At 36.7% G+C, this 20258-nt stretch overlaps 1 protein-coding gene across 14 annotated transcripts in view; it reads left to right on the top strand.

The window, feature by feature from the left end:
- Positions 1-17921, top strand: part of Mef2c (myocyte enhancer factor 2C) — a 171180-nt gene extending 153259 nt beyond the window's left edge. For 6 of the 14 annotated variants that reach the window (XM_008839427.3, XM_008839428.3, XM_029566616.1 and 3 more), the window contains 5 exons: positions 7169-7341; positions 8924-8947; positions 9840-9969; positions 10507-10642; positions 17068-17389. In XM_008839427.3, coding sequence (XP_008837649.1) covers positions 7169-7341; positions 8924-8947; positions 9840-9969; positions 10507-10642; positions 17068-17389 — 785 coding nt within the window. Of the gene's footprint in view, positions 1-7168; positions 7342-8923; positions 8948-9839; positions 9970-10506; positions 10643-17067 lie in introns of all 14 variants that reach the window. The other 8 variants (XM_029566621.1, XM_029566619.1, XM_008839430.3 and 5 more) reach the window with 4 other exon arrangements.
- Positions 17922-20258: the final 2337 nt, after the last annotated feature.

Below are 20258 nucleotides of genomic sequence, written 5' to 3'. Positions count from 1 at the left end.
CTGATCAATTTTTTTTACCCCATGGGGGTACCAAGGGGGGTTTTTAAAACAGAAATTAAGTTCCTCTTTTTTTTTTTTTTTTTTTAATTACACAACCTAGAGATACTTTTAATATCTCATAGGGTTATTCTTGTGAGGGTTAAAAGTTAAAGGCTTTTTCTGTCGATGTCTAACATAAGCAACATAACAATTACTAGGTGCGGTACTGTTGGGGACCGATAATGTGCATTATCATTGGAAAATAATGCTACACCGTGTTTGCTGTTGTTTATACTACTGTATGGTCAGTTGAAAAAGTCTGCCTTGACTTTAGGAGAGATGAGAATCAGACAGACTGATTCACGTTGCTTTTAGACTTCTCTTACCTAATAAGATAATGGTTTGTACTGAGAATGCAAAAGCTCCACAAGTTTAATAGAAACATTATAATTAGAACCTGAATGTATCAGCTTTAACCTCCTTTATCTCCAACTCCTGACTGTCATGTAAATTTTTCATGTCTGCTATCTCACCAAGACCCATTCCTCGAGTGTTCTATAGCAACACATCCTAACTAGTCTCCCTGAGAGCAGTCTAAACCTTTTACATAATTGTTTCCTCTACCATACTGTTATTTTTACAGCACAGGGAGTTAACAGTGTTAAGCACTCAGAAGCTTTCATTTGCTGCTCATTGTTTTTATGGATAAAGTTTGCTAAAAGTTTAGTATGAAGTCAACAGAAGCCAAGATATTGTGTTAGCTAATCCTACTTTCCCAAATATTGAAAACTCCAGATTCTATACCAGCCAGTATTTTATCTTCATAAAACATGGTCCTAGCCTTCTCAAATAATCAGTATTCAGCTATTTTGCTGTTCTCTGTTCCCTGTCTCTGAAAAGTCTTTCTTTTTATTTTTTTTTTAAATTTTATGTTTATGAGTTCTATGCTTGTATGTATGTCAGTGCACTCGTGTCATGCAGTGCCCTCAGAGATCAGAAGAAGGAGTTGGATCCCCTGGAACTAGAGTTACAGATTGTTAGCTGCCATATGGGTGCTGGGATTTGAACTCTGATCTTCTGCAAGAACAACCAGTGTTCTTAACCGCTGAGCTATCTCTTCAGCCCCAAAAAGTCTTTCTTAACCTTTCTAACAAAACTCCATTCACTCTTGACTAGAGCAATTGCTCAGTGGTTAAGAGGACTGGTTGTCCTTCCAGAGGACTTGGGTTTAGTTCCCATTACAGGCAAAATACTCATATACATAAAATAAATATTTGCTTGTTTGAGACAGGGTCTACCATAACCCTAGCTAGCCTGTAACTTACTATGTAGATCTGACCTGCCTCAATATCACAGAGACCTACCATCCTCTGCTGAGATTAAAGGCATCTACCACCACGCTAGGCCAAAAATAAACTCTGTAAAACATTTTGATAAAACACACTATTCATTCTTAGTTGTCGCCTCCCGGCCATTGATTTTCCTCCCATCTTTTGATGAAAAGTTCCATCTAGGGAAAATGTTGAGAATTATATTTAGAGAACTTATGACAATAGACGCTTCTCAATGTAGAAGAAGGGATGAGTGTCTTTTTCAAGTTTTCATTTTTTATTGGGGAAAATGTCTACCTTGTTTGATTCTACAACAAATAAAAATAGCCATGTGCTGTAAAGTGATTGATAGATATGAAAGATTAAAAAGAGGATTCAGTTAATGCCTACAAACAAATCAATAGATTAACACTTGCTTGATTTCTTGGCTTTCATATCTCCTGGCTGATAAGCAGTTTGCCTCAGTTGCACTCTTGACCACTAATACATCACGATAATCTAAAACAGAAGCTCTGCATTAGCAGAAAGGGAGAGAGCCAAGGTGTTTGAATTAACAAGTTATTCACATTTTCAGTTGCCACCTCCAGTTACCCAGTAACATATCTTAGTGCCATTCCTGAATAAGTCCTAATCTTCTAGCTTATTTTGTATATGTTTCTTAAATATAAGAAACATTGAAAGACCTGGAAGTTGTGCAGTATCACTGCCTTTAATTGCAGCAGGAATAGAGAGGAGAGTGAGTTCATAGTGGACAGAAAGTTCATAGTTGTCTGAAAGGCATCATGAAAGAGTTGGGACTGTAGCTGATCCTTAAAAGACAAATTTGAATTAAACAGGAAAGTGAATGCTGCCAGTTATTGAACTCCCAGACACAGGCATATTCAGAGGATGTAAGCCTGGCTGTGGCCACTGGGAATTAGGTTAGACAGATAGAGTGGGTCAACTATAGTAAGTTCGTCCTCTTTTTTTTTTTTTTTTTTTTTTTTTTTTTAAAAAAAAAAAAAAAAAAAAAAAAAAAAAAAAAAAAAAAAAGGCACTTTAGAAAAGATGTCCCCAGGTGGGCTGGCCAACATCACATTTACACATGTGATGTTTGCATATAGCTCAAACCCTCCTGAAGCTCAGTTTAGTACCTGGAGAAGAATCTTCCAACTAGATACTAAAAGAATAGGTAGGAAGTTATTGAAAGACTCAGTCAAATGGGGATGAAAGCCTGAATGAGATTGACAGCAGTAGAAATACAGGCAGGCTTTTTTTTTTTTTTTTTAAAGAAATGGAACAAGATTTGGTATCTCGTGGGATATAGAGATGGAGGGAGGGGAGGGAATAGTTAAGTTGACAGTTTGAGAGAGAAGACGACCGAAAAAAGGAGTAGCCACAGGCCCTAAGACTAGTTTCAGTTTTGTGCTCATTAATCTTATGTGCTTGCATTTATAATTGAAAGTCTTGGCAAAGATAAAAAGCAAACAAAACAAATGAGAAGACTCATAATGCCTAAACAACTAAATACAGAAATTTTAGAACTGTGGGCTCAAAGATTTCCATGCTCAGTTGAGCTGAGTGAGGCAAGGCAAAATGCCTGCCTCATAATATCGTAAGCCAGGAATATGTTCTTTGAATTTACAACTTCTTAAAATAGGAGTCAATAAAAGAAAAACTGAAACAGAAAAAGAGGTAAATGTTTGTAAGTTAACTGTGGAGAAAAATTCCCAGAACACCATATTTCAAATCTTGAATGTTTACTCTAATTTTTAATGTATTAATATACTTGTAGTCAGCAGTGGTAGATTCTATTATCCTTTATAGAATTACATCTTGAAAGCGTAAATTGCTTTATTTTATATGAAACAATATTTTTAATCAAATGAAACTATAAAAACTTCACTGGACTCTAAAGTTGGTCTATACCTCATTTTCTTATGATCTGTAATCAGGAAATCCATTCACCCATGCTTTATAATTTTTGTCCTTTTAAGTGGTCGAGAGAATGTGACATCTGCATACAGTCACGTCTAAATTGATAATGGTCCAAGTGGAGGGTAATTTTAAAACACAGCATGAAGAAAGGATGAATCCGTATATTAGAAGGTTGTTGAGAAGTGGTGTTTCCCACCTCCATGGCCCCTGAATTTAAATGTGACCATGCTCTCTGGTGAATTTATCTTAAGGTGGGACAGCAGCCTCCACACAGGCCACAGCATTCTGAGTGAGGAGGAGGCTGTGGTTTCCAGCCAGCTTAAATGCAGGCTCTTCTTAGCAGTAAACCACACGCATGTTTTCATCATTGATTTCCAAATGATAGGTTTCTGTATCACTGGTTTAGGGTCCACAGTCTCGCATTCCTGAATCTATATTATGCCAAAAGAATAACAATTTGGTGGCTGGAAACAGAAATGGTTATTATACGGCTCCAAAATGCTAGCTTGTACAATATGCTAAAAACAGCAGAAATTCACCCATAAAAAAGAATTTATTTGTTCTTAAAAATAACTTTATGCTCTAAAAATATGAATTCAAAGTGTCATCATAGTTCAAAATATTTTGCATTCAGTGTGTAAACACCTTAAAATATGTATTTTATCTTGTAAAAATGGCATAATTTCCAAATAACAGGAGCTGTTTCAAGAGAGAAAAAGAATGCTTTTTAATTCATTTTGTTAGTTCCTTGGTATTTATTGAATGAAAAAGTATGTATGTATGTATGTATGTATGTATGTTTCCCCTTTTCCCCTCCCTATTCCCGCTCCAAATCATTGTTCAAAAACAGTAGTAAAAAGATATAGACTTTGTTGGAACTTCTCAATTTACTGTAGAAAATGTTATTTTTTTAAGAAACTTTTTCATCGCCTCTGTGAAACCTTTCTATTTCGCACACTGGACCAGTGTTTGTCATATCACAGGGCCACACATTGCACCAACTGGTTTTACTTCCTTTTAGCAAAATTACTCCTCCATGCAAACCAGTCTCGGCATCTACGCAACCAGGGTTTTGGTTTCTTCTCATCTTTTCAGGCCTCAGTGCACTGCTTAACTGACAGTTTTTCTTCTTCTTCTTTTGAAATTACTTGACTAATTTTCCATTAGATTGTTTGCTTAAACCAGATCTCACACAGGATTAACATTCAAGTGACACATGTACTCAGTGTGTCTGAACTTTAGTGGACAGGAACACATACTGCAAATTTGTCTTGGTTTTCTTGTTTCTTTTTATCTAGCAGAATCTATTAACTGAATTTAAGGCCCTAACATAGAATAACAATTCAGTAGGACACATTAAATACAAGACTCTACTGAGTATTCTGATTTATCCAACATCTTTCTTAGGGAACATAATGTTTATATTTCTCATAGTGAGAAAAGGTAAATGCATTGTTTCGTGTAAAAGCTTTTACCACCAAACACTGTCCAAATTAACTGTAACAGATAATTTGGGATTTTGACATATTTAGCTAGTTTTCTTAAAGTTTTATTTAGAACTAATTTGTATTCAAATTTAGTGTAAATTTCTTAAGCCACTGCTCTGTATTTGACACATATTTGGGGGGTGTTTCATTTGTTTTATTTTTGTTTTGCCTCCAGGAACTTGGAAATTTTTATGCACAATCCAATTGAGAGATTGAATCTTGCAGTTATTTGTTATATATTCAGCCTATTTATTCACAAAATGAGGCAGGTAAATGAATTGGATAGAAAGAACAAATGTGTTTTAGGCAGTATACCCCAAATATATTTTGATTCAAAAAAATGTTCCCATGGGAACTGTTTGAGAAGAGAGGAACTAACGTGGGGTAGAGGGGACAAAAGAGGGCGACAGAGGTGAATATCATCAAAGTACATTGTACATGTTGCACATTGTAAAAACGTCAAAATGAAATCCATTGCTTTATAAAATTAGTACACATTTAGAAAGATATTCCCATAATTGTCTCCTTGAAATATACCTGTGCTTTCCCTTTCCAACTCCTTCTTGTCTCTGTCTGAAGCCATCACATTAATCACCAGACTGGTCCACATAACAACAGAGAGGTTTCCTAAGTCCAGGTATTCTGATGCCAGTAGATATCTGATCACTTGGAAGGCTGTTCTTCCTCTCTTTTGAAACTCTGGGTGATCTACATTTCCATATTAACCCAAAGGGTTCTAGCGTAGAATCCAAGTCACCATGGCCTCCACAGACCAAGACACACCTTTTACATACACTTTTACATGGGCTTCTTTCTAATCAGGTTTCTCCTGAGGATGCTCTGTAAATTCCTCACTCAGTCCTCTTATCACCCCAGTTACAAGCTCAGCTCACCTCCTTACGTCTTCTCTTTTGTTGAGACCTAAATCAGTTCCTTGCTCTTCTAAGAACCTCTATTAGGAAATCTCTTCCCTCATGGAAACTGAATAACATTTAATCTGTATCACTCTATAGGCACCCCTCCCTGTGCTGTACATGTTTGTACATGTTCCACAGGAATGTATTGCACTACTACAAAGGGATTTCCGGGCCTTTCAGGGCTAGAGCCCTGTCTTTGCCTCCTCACTGAGTCATGGCACATGGTCTCCTTCATCTAGGGGTAATAGATACTTGTGTGTTTTATATATGTGTGTGTGTGTGTGTGTGTGTGTGTGTGTGTGTTTAAAATATTTTTATGTGTATGTGTGTATTGCCTGCATGTAGGTAAGTGCACCCGTGTTGTGCACTGCCTGCAGAGGTCAGAAGAGGCTGTCAGATCCCCAAGGACTAGAGTTACAGACATGTGGGTGCTGGGATTCGAACCTGGGTCTTCTGTAAGAACAGCCAATGTTCTTAACTTCTGAGCCATCTCTTCAGCCCCTAGATACTTGTGTTTTGAGATAATGATAATGATGACAATAACAGTGAGATTTAACTGTCTCCTGTAGCGAGCCTCAGAAAACAACAGGCTAGTTTTCTAGGGAGTCAGGTCGTTGGTTTCTCTTCTTCATCAGGGAGCCAGCAGATGGCTTTCTGAGTCAGATCTTATGCCAGCTCAAGTTGCATTTCCAACCAAACTCCTCCGTAGCTGTTCCTATCAGGGAGCAGTGTATTTTAAATAGGAAAAGTGGAGGCCTGCAGATACTCAGTTTGTTAGTTGGGGGCTAAATATCAGAGTCCTAAAAGAACCCTTTCTGTCTTCCCAATTGGTGACTTTTCCTGTGTCTGGATGAGTCAGCACTCAGTGGAGGATTCAGCGCCTGAGGAGTGTTGCTTTTTGAAAATTTGCATGAGCAGGAAATCCAGCAAGCTACAGGGCTATGCGCAGAATTTGGTGAGGAGGGCAAAGCAGACACAAGAAAGGCCATCCATTGAGCGCATTCACTCGGAGTCAAGGAGACTGAGCAGCAAAACGTGTGTGTAGCTTCCCCTCCTCCTGCGCGTGGCCTGGAAATGACAGTCTTGCCGCTTTGCCCTTTCTCATCTAAGGACACACAGAATAAAACCCAAACCAGTGAACTGAAATAGTGAGTCACTCCAGCCCGCCCTCCACCAAACTAGTCAATTAAAGCGCAGGACCAATTCTGTGCTTTTCTTAGATCCTGAGCGGCTGTCTGACTTTCTTCCGGAAAAAAATTTTAATAGGAAGAAAAAAGCATACGATATGCTGATTTCGGAACAGGTTGATGTGTATTCGCTCTCTTTTCATGAAAAGTTTTTCATCTTTCGAAGTGTATTAAATAATTACCTGGGTTGCTGCCCTACACACAGGTTAAATCAGTTATCCTGTGGTTTCTGTGTGCACACTGCGTGTCTCACTGTTAAGCTTTCCTTTCTATTCTCATATAGTGTATTCTTTAGAAACATGCTTGAGTCTAGAGTTTGTCCTGAGTTCTGCCACTTTTTGTGTTAACAGGGAATGGGTATGGCAATCCCCGAAACTCACCAGGTCTGCTGGTCTCACCTGGTAACTTGAACAAGAATATGCAAGCCAAATCTCCTCCCCCGATGAATCTAGGAATGAATAATCGTAAACCAGATCTCCGGGTTCTTATTCCACCTGGCAGCAAGAACACGATGCCATCAGTGGTAATGTGCAACTTCATTTTAAATAATGCCGATATTATATATGCATATGCTTTGCTATTTTAGTATTTGTCTTAATATGAGTTATTTATGTTTTTCCAGAAAATTCACACTATTAACTAATAGTGTTTTTAACACTACTGATGGGAATGTGGTAACTGATTTTGCATTTTCCTTTTCTACGTTAAAAAAAAAAAAATCCAATAAATTCTATAGGACTGTTTTCATGGAACAAGGAAAACTTTTCTTCCTAAAGGTCTCAATTTATAGTTAGGAAAACAATTCTACCTTTGGTCGAATCGTACTTCATAGGAAGAGTAATTCTGAGGTGCTTCATAGTGTTTTTACATTATTGAGCTATTTATGTCCTCAGGATGCTGACAATGAAAAATACTTTCCATAATTCCTAAATGAACTTTCTTGTATTAATTGGAAATTCCTTTCTTAGATGTATTGCACTGTTAATGTCTAATATATCACATGCCTATACACTGTCTCAATTCATCTTCGCCTTTATGTGCTTTATGAAAACTATTAACTCTGAAAAGCAAACTGTGTTAAAACCCTAGACATTTTGAGAACAAAGATTATATTTTATATTGAAAAAGAGCTGCAGCATACCTTTAAGAAAAAAATATGAAGTATGAATTTAATTGTATATGTAATATTCCCACACTGTATAATTTTCTTTCTCATGGTACTGCATGATTAAGATGAAAAGAATATGTGGTACCAGGCTCAACAACAGAGAGGGGTGGGGGAGATAGATAACAAGCTAGGATAGATAAATAAAGTGTTCTCCAAATTAACAGTGCTTAACAGTGAGAACATTTAAAAATCAAAAGTGAGTAGACAAATTTAGATGGTTCTGCAAGTATTTCTTTTCTTTTTCCTAGATTGCTCTGCTCTGTGGCAAGCTTCTGGGTAAAATAGTCCTGTGAACTGATTAGTTTATTGACACAGTGCAGGTTAATTTTGAATATCTATTACCACCCCAAAAATCATATAATATTCAACATTCCCTTTAGAAAAGACTGGTTCTAACAAATAAAACCGCACACAGGGATGCAGTCAGTGTGGGCCAGGCAAGGCAGGCAGTTTCTATCATCAAATTTGTCCCATATTCTTTAAAACTGATGCATCCCCAAAGATTTTTCAAGTGGCCTGTCAGGTCTCTGTCTCTGGCAGCCAGGTGTGATTCCCCTTTCTCTAGCCAAGTGGGGTTTCAAAATACAGTCAGTCTCTCTCTCTCTCTCTCTCTCTCTCTCTCTCTCTCTCTCTCTCTCTCTCTCTCTCTCTCTCTCTCTCTCTCTCTCTCTCTCTCAAAATGTGGTAGTGAAATAATGAACATTGAGACACTGACCTATGCTAGAAACCAGATAGACTGTCTTCACATTTGAGACAAACACCTCATTAAGGGAAACAAAGAATGCCTTTGTAAGGAGTTATCTTTAGAGTTAGCACTGTAAGGCTGTTTAAACTGTTGTGTCTATCAGAAGATGCTTTTCCTTTTGTTGAAAAGATTTTGCCCAATTATAAATATTTACAGAAACTAATTAATAAAACTCCTTCCCCATGCTCCCAGTCTGAGGATGTGGACCTGCTTTTGGTAAGTGGTGAGAACCCTTCCCTCAGAGTGTATGGGGGTGGGGGGATGGAAACTACCTTTAGTATAAAGTGCTAGCTAAGATAAGATGGAAAGATTTTGAAACTTACCTTCTTTTTTCTCATTGATTATGCTTAAATACCGAAAGTTTCCAGGATCACTGACGGGTGAAAAGAATATCTGGTTTTTGTTTTCTGGTTTTTGGTTTTTCTGTCTCAACCTTATAACTGGAGGCCATGTTTTCAATATTTTTAAGATGTGACTTACAGCGTCATCCAAACACGCAAAAATATTTCTTTAGTTATTTAAAACTAAAATTTTTATGTTCTAAGAAATAAAGTATCATGATTTTAAGTTTATGCATCTTCTATCTTTTTGCTAAGAGGAGTTAAATACAGGCATTAGCTGCCTGACATCTTCTTGGAGGGAGCCTAGACGCTAAAGAAAGTGGTCAGAGCACCACCTGCTGGTCAGAGTGCAGCATGACTCCCTACTGGTGTGCTCTTGCTGTGCATAGAAGTGATCATAAAAACCACCATGGTTGATTTTAATTTTTTAATTTGCATTTGAATAAAACTGAAACAATGGAAGTACAGTATACATATTTCATCAGTTCTCAACATAGTCTGTTTTTACCCATAATAAAGCTATGGTACTTGTTACTAGTTCCGTTGCCTAGGAGATACTGATGTAATGGGTTACTATGGCAACAGCTGGTCTCTTGAAGGATTGTAAATGATAGGGTTGGCAGAGTTCATAGAGACACATGTTAAATGATTAATTTCATGAGCTTTGTACCAACTTATTTCTTTATGTGCAAAACTAATAGTGAAACCTAATATTTTTAACTTTTTAAAATCTTCCATTAATAATGTCTTTTTATTTACTTTAAAAGAATCAAAGGATAAATAACTCCCAGTCAGCTCAGTCATTGGCTACCCCAGTGGTTTCCGTAGCAACTCCTACTTTACCAGGACAAGGAATGGGAGGATATCCATCAGCCATTTCAACAACATATGGTACTGGTGAGTAGCTTTGCTATGTGCAAATATTACAGTAAATTACTTTCTATTAAAAGGCATATTTTTTAAAGTTATGATCTGTACCCTACAGGGAACTGTAGGTAGTACCCGTGTCCCAACACGCTATACCATCACTTGTTCGTTACTAAGGCAGAGTAATTGTCTGCATTTTTTTAAGAGCCTGGAATTTTTACTTACCCAAACCAAATTCAAAATTTCAAAGGAATTATCATTTCTTTAATGTAATAGAAAACTCACCTTCCAGAGATTTTTAAATAGAAAAAAAACATTTCTAGGCTATCAAACATGTATACACTTTTAAGCTAAGTTACTTTGAATCTTTTGTGGAATATTTACTTTGCTGAATAATATTTTATTTTTAATTAAAATTATCCCTGGTGTTTTATCCCCCTCATCTCTCAGATAAAAAAATCTGATTCGATTGTGTTTTAGAAATTTAAAATGTTCAATTTTAGTTACCATTTGACAGTTTCCAAATTAAATGTGCCCTCTTGATGCCTTCTTTATTCCTTCATCTAGAGTACTCTCTGAGTAGTGCAGACCTGTCATCTCTGTCTGGGTTTAACACTGCCAGCGCTCTCCACCTTGGCTCCGTAACTGGCTGGCAACAGCAACACCTACATAACATGCCACCGTCTGCCCTCAGTCAGTTGGGGTAAGCAATATCATGTCTTTTGTAACATAACTTTAGAATGTGTTTTTAGATTTTTTTTAAATGGTAAATGCCTGTCTTTAACTATGTGTTTTAATGTGCCATTAAAGGGCAAAAAATACTGTTTTATAGGAAGATGGAAGTCCTTTTCAGCTCAATACATTTCAAATATCTTAAATATTACCTAGCTTATTTTTAAGAGAATTGGAAGCTCTGATAATTAGGTACAGTCTTTCCTTTATGTTTTAGACTATATTTCTTCTATTTCTATCAGTGATGGAATTTTTATTTAGTAGGGTTTCACACATTTCATTTGTAAATTTTGAAGGCATTTATATTATAATTTCTTTACATTTTTGAGATATCTGATATTCTCACATAACACAAACCACGTAGTTTATTCTAATGTGAACCTAATGTTCATAGGATCAACTAACTGTTCCATTTCTATACTGGCTTTGTATATTTATAATATGTTCATTTTATAGTTATGCAGTTGTAGACATTTTAGTAAAATATATGTAAAACCATTAATTAGTACACATATAGAGATAATTACTAAATTTGGGTATAAAAATAGTTTTTGTTGTTTTCTGGTCAAAATATGTATCTTTCTGCCCCCTTGTGGTAGTTTTGAGATATATCTTAGTCACAGAAACGACGTCTGTCATTTATCTAAGGATTCAGACCCTAAATTTAATGACCTGAATTCACAATTAACACTGTTTCTTATAAGATATTTTTAAGCTAAAACTAAATATTTTACTTTAATTTTCACAACTAACTCCAAAATTGAATTAATCTTTAAAAGAAAATAAGACATAAACTACTTAAAGATGAGTTCGTATTTTGGAAACATTCTACATATTTAACCCACTTTTGATTTTCTACTGAGCCATTTAGTTACTAGTTATATTTGTTAACTAGTTCCATATCTATATGTCTAGGGGGGTCTACTCATTATCAAAGTCGCTGGTTTACATCACAATTTTATTTCTCTTACCCTTGTCCTCGCCTGTCCCCCACCTAATTTCATATGGATATTGATGGAAGATAAATCAGAAATCTGATATGCCATCCCACATTCACCTCTTGCTCTTGATCATACCACTCATTAATCACTGTCACTGAATGTCTAATCTTCCATGTATATAATAAAACAAATTCAGAGGACCTTGTGGCTGTGCTTTCTTGAACAATTGTTAAAATTGAAGATGTATGAAGTGTTGCTCAACAGTGAGTTTCTCTCTTTAGGACATTTAAATTTTCCCTCCAATGCTGATTATACAAGTAGATATTAAGTGCAGTTATTTCTTCAGGTAATCATTACTAAGTACATAATACTATGCAGACATTTAGGGGAGTTGTTTTGAGACAAGGTCTCTCTGTAGCTCCAGCAGAGCTGGAACTCCCCATGTAGACCAGGCTAGCCTTGATCTCACAGAGGTCCCCCTGCCTCTGCCTCAAGTGCTGGAATTAAAGGCATGCACTGCCACACCTGGCCCTATACAGGCATTTTGAAGATATGCATAGATGTCATTGCACTGCTGTGGATGAGCACTAAACCTCCCATACATGTTTCTTGTCAATAATAAGAACTGTTAATTTCTAATTTTTCACAAAATTCACCCTTTAATGCACTAAATTTCTCCTCAAGGTATTATCTGTGTCAGACTCTGTATCAGGGCTATCCAGATGGTTCATTGGGTAAAAGTGCTTGTCAGCAAGCCTAACTAACAACTTTGACCACCTGAATTTGATCCCTGAGACCCTCACGGTGGAAGGAGAAAACCAGCTACTGAAAGTGCTTGCGATACACAATATGTTAATCCATTAAAATATAAACTAAAAATTTAAAGCCATTATTTCACCTAAATATAGACTTCTTTTCTTTTTTTAATAATATCTCACCATTTTTACTTATGAAGACATATACATATTTGTTTACATACCACAATTTTAAAAAATCTTCTGTCACATAGAGAGAATGCAGTTCTCCACTGCTCATAAATGAGAATGGAGAAACATCCCTGAACTGGAAAGAAACTGAACGGCAGCAACCAAGGATTTCAGCTCCCATTTTTTTCAATGCAGAATCTCATTCTGCACAATTTTAATTCAGTCTATGAGTTGTAATTGCACTTAGTCACTTCCCTTATACCTCAAATTGATAGGAGCCCAGTCATTACAATTTCTCTCCCTCTGTGTGTGTGTCTCTCTCACCTTCTCCCTCCCTTTATCCCTCCCTCTGTACCTCCACACATCCTCATACTCATTCTCTCACTCACACATGCACACACATAGTAGATTTTTGTAAGGTTCCTTTGAATGGCCTATCTCATGTTCATACAAACTTTTTTAAACCTATTATAATGTTTATGTAAAATAAATTAAAGAATTGATGTTTGCCAAGTCAGTATCACAGACTTGTGTTCAGGGCTCATTCTTAGGTAGATACTATATTCCAAGCAAAGAAGGAAATAGATTTGGTTCCACCAAAATCGATACTCCCAGCAGCCCAACATGGCTACCGCAGTTCTTTCTCAAAATTGTAAAAGTATGGGGCTGGAGAGATGGCTCAGCAGTTAAGAGCACTGACTGCTCTTGCAGAGGACCCGGGTTCGATTCCCAGCACCCACACGGTGGCTACGAACCATCCTTAACTCCAGTTCCAGGGGAATCCGAAGCCCTCTTCTGATCTCCACGGCATTGCATGACATGGGCACACTCACATACATGCAGGCAATACACTCATACACATAAAATAATGAATAAAATATTTTTTAAAAAACTGTAAAAGTATAATAGAATTCTTATTTTGTCCTTCAGAAAAGTTCTCTTCATCCTTAATACTGTTGTCTTTAGATAATATGTAGTGTCTATTTTATATAGCAACATTAGACAAGCAACCTAAATTTATATAAGACATGTCTAGAAGGAACTTGCCCTTTTAGAAAAATGACCCTCAACTTTCAGGTCTTTTTCTCAGTTGTCTAAAGGGGGCAACCTATTTTCTGGAAGCATGCCCACACATTATCCATGAGGATGTTCAGTACATACCGAGGGAGAAAACTTTGAGTAGAGATACTTTTAAAAGTTAAACTTGGGCTGGAGAGATGGCTCAGTGGTTAAGAACAGCTGCTTCTCTTGCATAGAATCAGAGCAACCATGTTGGGCTGCTGACAAATGCCTGTAACTCCAGCTCCAGGGTACTCAAACCCTCTTCTGGCCTCTGTGGGCATATACACATACATGCACATAATCACACACAGACATACATGCATATACATAAATAAATCTTTGTGTTTTTTAAAAGATTTCCTTTTTATTAATTTATTTTATGTGTATGAATGTATAGCCTGAATATATGTAAGTGCACCCATTTCATGCAATGCATGTTAAGGTCAAAAGAGCGCATCAGACTCCCTGGAACTGGAGTTAACATACGGTTTTTGGCCTATTAGCTGCCATGCGGGTGCTGGGAATCGAACCTGGGTCCTCTGCAAGAGTAGCCAGTGCTGTTAACTGTTAAGCTGTCTCTCCAGCCCATGTTTTCCTTTTTTTAAGTAGGCTCAGCTGGGTGGGATGGTGCACACCTCTAAATGCCAGCACTTGGGAGGCTGAGGTAGGAGGAATAAAAGTAAAAACTGTCTCTTAAAAAAAAATAATAGTGTAGTAAGCTAAATGTAGTAAGGGAGCTTAATTCCAGGGAGGGGGTGAGAGGAATTTGAATAAAGTTATTCACTTTTTATTTCTGGACAATCCAGTGGAAGGGTAGTTTTCTCAACTCAGAGTCATCTACAGTAGACAAAACTTGTGGAGGACCTGACATGGCAACATGCACAGTTGACTCCTTACATTTCCTCTTACCTCTTTATCACTCACTTGCATGTATGAAGTCTTCTACAGTTATTCACAGTTGTGCTTTGTTCCTGAGAATAAACTAGCATATATATAGTAAAATGAGGTTTCATGCTACTTTCTCTTTTCAAGAAAGTACTTCTTTGATAGCAGAGATTAGCTATTCTGTGTTGTGTTCTGCATTACACTGAAGTGAAGTGGAGTCTAAGATGCCACTTATATTTCATTACTGTAGATTTAGTCCCCAGAGCTACACGACTCAGAATAAACTTGTGTATGTGTTGAGTGTCAAATGAAATTCTACCATAAGATAAGCTGTCCTATTCATAGAAAAGAATCACCAGTAATTGTTCCATCTTTTATGGGGAACGAGATGCAGCTAAACCTATACATGCCAGTTGACATTGAGAGCTGATGCAAATAAATGTATAATGCAGCTTTCAGATGCCATTAAACGAATGCCATTTTGATTATATTACTTTTAATTTAATTTGCATAGATTAATTACCTATCTGATACAATTCACTAAGCTTTTAGAAATGTTCCATGCTACCATGCTTAGAGAAGTGCAAGTTAAATGTCAAAGGGCAGACAAAAGTATTTATTGATATGCTATGTCATTTTCAGACTCCTAATTAGCATCCATTATTAGACAGTTGTGTAATCCATAGCAAAAGCATTTAATTGAATTTTAGTGAAATAGTCTTTCTTACCCAGAGCCAGGAAAAGTCTTTCTTCCAGAAATCAAAAGAAGATTTCCTCTAACATCAAAACTAATCATTAAGTAACTTTGAACAAAGATTAAATACTCCATTATAAAGCCTTTGAAACACAGGTGTTTCCCTTTCCTTCATCTTAATATATTCTTGATTTAAAGACTACTTAATTAAAACTCTTACAAAATTAGAAAAATAACATACACTAAAATAGTAAGCTTCAAATAAATCATTCCAGGTCTAAACAAAGATTGAAAATCATATGCACTGAAATAGAGACCTTGCTATCAGAGCTCAGACTATCACAAAGCCAGAGAAAGAAAATCTTAAAGAAGCAAATAATTCTCTTTATGTTGTTCTGTACATTAGCTCATCTATTAATAAGAGACGAAAGGAATTCCTTGCCAGTAGGTGGTGCTTTTGTATAAAGCATTACTCAAAGATTAAGTCACTCCTGACTAATTTTATAACTCTATACATCTTAAACCTATATTGCATCTCCCAAAAACCAGTCCCAGGTTTCTCCACTGTTTCCTCTAGAATATACAAATATTCTGCTCAGAACAACGTGTTGCTGACACACCCAGTTCTCTCCATTGGGACACAGCATAATTACATACATTAATAGGTAGGCTTGCTTCCCTTTGTTTAAAATGGGTGTATCTGTATAGATTATCCTTTTCTGTGCATCTTCCTCAGTTAAAAAGACTACTGTACTTTCTTGACATTATGGTGAGGTCAGACTGGTTCTAGCCGTGGATATCAGTCAGAGCGAAAAAAAAAAAAAAAAAATGAAAGCATCTTAAAACTGATTCCAGCAAGGTGACCACAGTTTATCCTGATCAATGTCACTGTAATTGCTAATCTACACTTAAGGGCTTCTCTAAAGTCTCCCAAATTTCGAAAGAAGGGTAGAATATACACTCTGGAAATTAGGGAAGATTGAAGATTATACACACAGTAATAATAATAACACACTACATATTTCTTTGCCACAATATTTCCTTAACAACAGATTCCTCAACTAATGTTAATTATAAATAAGAGGAGTGGTACCCTAAATACCCCATGAGCACTGTTGCCTAGCAATAGTAAAGTTGAGGGAATTAGGGATTCCAGACAATACTTTCATCCCATATAAGAGCAAAAGATGGAGGAAGCCCAATTATGCATCAGTTTTAGTGGGGTAGAACGTCTGCTTTTAGGCCAATATTTAAACTTTGTGCAGATAATTTTCATTGTCCTTCCTCCTTTGCTCTCTTTTCCTTCTTTCAAGCTTTTTGTCAATTATAGATATTACATAATATTTGATGGGTTCTGTTCATTTGAAATCTGAACTCTTCGTTTTCTCTTAGGACTTTATAACTCCATTTGTGTGTGCTTATTAACTGGAGGGAAATGTTTACATCAGTAATAAATTTTTAAAAATAATTTGCAAAGAGAGGCTTTAGTAAATCAAGAGAGTGTAACTCCAAGTCCAACACTGTCTCCCAAGGTTTAGAAAATTAAGTCGAAAATAATTTAGAGAGAAATTCCATGAACACAGAGAATGAATTTCGTATCATGTCTTAAGCCTTTCTGAAAAGATAACCGATACAGTTAAGGAGCCTGTCAGCAACTACAGATATGATTCATGAGGCCTGTGCCGCTTAAATGTTGTAATTACTACCAGGCCAAGAGCAGAGGCTTCCTGAGTGCTCTAAGACAGGAATGCCCCTCCGTGCTTAGCAGCACTTCTCACTCTGGGCTCTGGTGTCTATGCGAGTCTTTAAGCTAATGTATTTGTAATTGTGAGTTCCTGGGGCCTCCAGGCCTCCTCCATCTGTAACTGGGTTTCCTTTCCTCCTACAGAGCTTGCACTAGCACTCATTTATCTCAGAGTTCAAATCTCTCCCTGCCTTCTACTCAAAGCCTCAACATCAAGTCAGAACCTGTTTCTCCTCCTAGAGACCGTACCACCACCCCTTCGAGATACCCACAACATACGCGCCACGAGGCGGGGAGATCTCCTGTTGACAGCTTGAGCAGCTGTAGCAGTTCCTACGACGGGAGCGACCGAGAGGATCACCGGAACGAATTCCACTCTCCCATTGGACTCACCAGACCTTCGCCGGACGAAAGGGAAAGTCCCTCAGTCAAGCGCATGCGACTCTCTGAAGGATGGGCAACATGATCACATTATTACTTAATAGTTTTTTTTTTTTTCTTGCAGTGTGTGTGTGTGCTATACCTTAATGGGGAAGGGGGGTCGATATGCATTATATGTGCCGTGTGTGGAAAAAAAAAGTCAGGTACTCTGTTTTGTAAAAGTACTTTTAAATTGCCTCAGTGATACAGTATAAAGATAAACAGAAATGCTGAGATAAGCTTAGCACTTGAGTTGTACAACAGAACACTTGTACAAAATAGATTTTAAGGCTAACTTCTTTTCACTGTTGTGCTCCTTTGCAAAATGTATGTTACAATAGATAGTGTCATGTTGCAGGTTCAACGTTATTTACATGTAAATAGACAAAAGGAAACATTTGCCAAAAGCGGCAGATCTTTACTGAAAGAGAGAGCAGCTGTTATGCAACATATAGAAAAATGTATAGAAGTTTGGACAGACCCGGCAAGGGGTGGCCATTGGTAAATGTTAGGAACATGCCCGGTCACCTGATGTCCTGAGTGTGCTCACAAACCTGCAGGCATACTATTGGCGTATGGCATTGGTGAGGCTTTCTCCTGTCATTTCTAATTGGCTTATTGAGTGTTTAATTTCCTTCTTCATTTCATCCTGAGTATTCTTCCATATTTCTAAATCCTTTGTGAATTCTTTCAGAAGTTTCTCTCTATCTTCTTTCATTCTTTGATTTCTGCATCTCTTATTAAATAAAAATATAAAAATATGTACATTACATTTTGCTTATTTTCATATAAAAGGTAAGACAGAGTTTGCAAAGCATTTGTGGCTTTTTGTAGTTTAAGCCAAAATGTGTTTTTTCCCCTTGATAGCTTCGCTAATATTTTAAACAGTCCTGTAAAATCCCAAAAAGGACTTTTCTTTCTTCATGTGTTCTTTAAATACACTGAATTCTTTATCATGTCTTTAATTGTTCTTTTGAATCTATGTACTCTGTTATCTCTAGGGAGTTCTCATTGTACTCCTCTACAGGACTGTTTGTTTCTAATTATATAAAATATTAAGAATCTTTTAAAAAAATCTGTGAAATTAACATGCTTGTGTATAGCTTTCTAATATATATAATATTATGGTAATAGCAGAAGTTTTGTTATCTTAATAGCGGGTGGGGGGTATATTTGTGCAGTTGCACATTTGAGTAACTATTTTCTTTCTGGTTTCTTTTACTCTGCATACATTTTATAAGTTCAAGGTCAGCTGTCAAAAGGATAACCTGTGGGGTTACAACATACCACATTGCAACACCCTAAATTGTTTTTTAAACAACAGCAAACTATTGGGTCAACTGACATCCATTGTATATACTAATTAGTTTCTTTCAAACTATTACTTTTGTTTTGTTTTTTGCATTTTATCAAATGCAGGGCCCCTTTCAGATCTCTCCATTACACCATGCATCTTGGAATTCAGTAAGTGCATAACCTAACTTGCCCATATTCTAAATTTACATGGTTGATTTTCAGCCTAGAATTTGATTTGTTTCTTAGAAATATGCCCAGAGTAAGAAGCTGTGCTGGGGCCCATGTCCTGAAGGTATGGCCCTAGAAATAAGTAATGTGAAGTTTGCTTGGTGAATAAGTTATAAATTCCTACAGAATAAAAATGTGAAAGACTGGGTGCTAGAAAAGAAGGAAGCAGATGAAGGGATAGTTACTTGTCGTCCACTTTAATCATTTTAACTGACCAGTAACAATCTTGTCAGCAATATAGGACTGTTCAACGACCTGATGTTTCAGGACCCCCAAATGTCACTTCTGCATAAAGCATGTATGTCATCTATTTTTTCTTCAATAAAGAGGTTTAATAGCCATTTCAAGAAATCCCATTAAAGAACTTCTCTATGTCCCTTTTTTAATTTTCAAGAAAATATAACTCTTGTCTAGTATTTGTCTATAAGGAATTAATTTTCAGACCCTTTAAAAAGTGAGTGCCATAAAAAGTCAATATATAGTGTTGAAGTGATATGTCAGGCTAGGAATGATTTCCTTCTCTTGGAATGTGAAGATCTGTCGATTCATCTCCAGTCATCAACATTGACATACGCAGCAAAGGATACAGTAATATCAGTTCTGCTACATCATGCGTGGGACATTTCTGATCCCCTTTTCCCCCTTTTACCTGCATAGTTGTTACGTTTCTCATTGTAAATGGCTGCCGCTGGGTGGCAGAAGCCAAAAGACCTTATTAGCGAGGCTATATTTTTCTTAACTTGATCTGCAATCCGTAATTAGACCACAAAGCACCTTTGGTTGCATCCGTATAGGATGCTAGCCTGCCTTGTAGTAATGTTTTATATACTAAAAACAAAAAAAAAATGACTTATCCGTCATTTCATATATATCCCACTACAAAAGGTATCCATGGAACATGAAAAATAGCATTTGTGCAGAAGAACACCAAAATTATCCCTACAGACACACTTACTTATACATCTGTGTGTGCACATGTGCATACACACGCACATAAAGGGGTAAAGAAAATCAGTCATTATTTCACCATAGGCTTGATCCCATCCTGACAATTCATCTTTATAACTTGATGTGAATTAAATATGCAAGCATGTCACAAATGTTTCTTGTCATTTCAAAAAAAAACGTGTGTTTATCAATAGAATTTTACCAGTGGGTGGGAAAGGGTCATTATATGAAATATGAAGAAATAGCCATATTAGTTTTTTACCTGCAATTTGCCTCAGCAACGACAACAAAAAAACATGTGAATTTCTAATGCTGAAGATAAAGAAAGCTAAAGTACCAGAAGAAGCCTCTGCTATTTATAGCAGTTCTGGCGTTAGTTTTATAAGAACCTGAAAAGAACGGAATCACTTGAAAACGGATGCCAGTCACCTCGTCCCCACTGC

This window comes from Nannospalax galili, unplaced genomic scaffold (assembly GCF_000622305.1).
Source record: "Nannospalax galili isolate Female #2095 unplaced genomic scaffold, S.galili_v1.0 scaffold918, whole genome shotgun sequence".
Taxonomy (NCBI): Eukaryota; Metazoa; Chordata; class Mammalia; order Rodentia; family Spalacidae; genus Nannospalax; species Nannospalax galili.
This window is presented reverse-complemented; position numbering and strand designations above follow the sequence as displayed.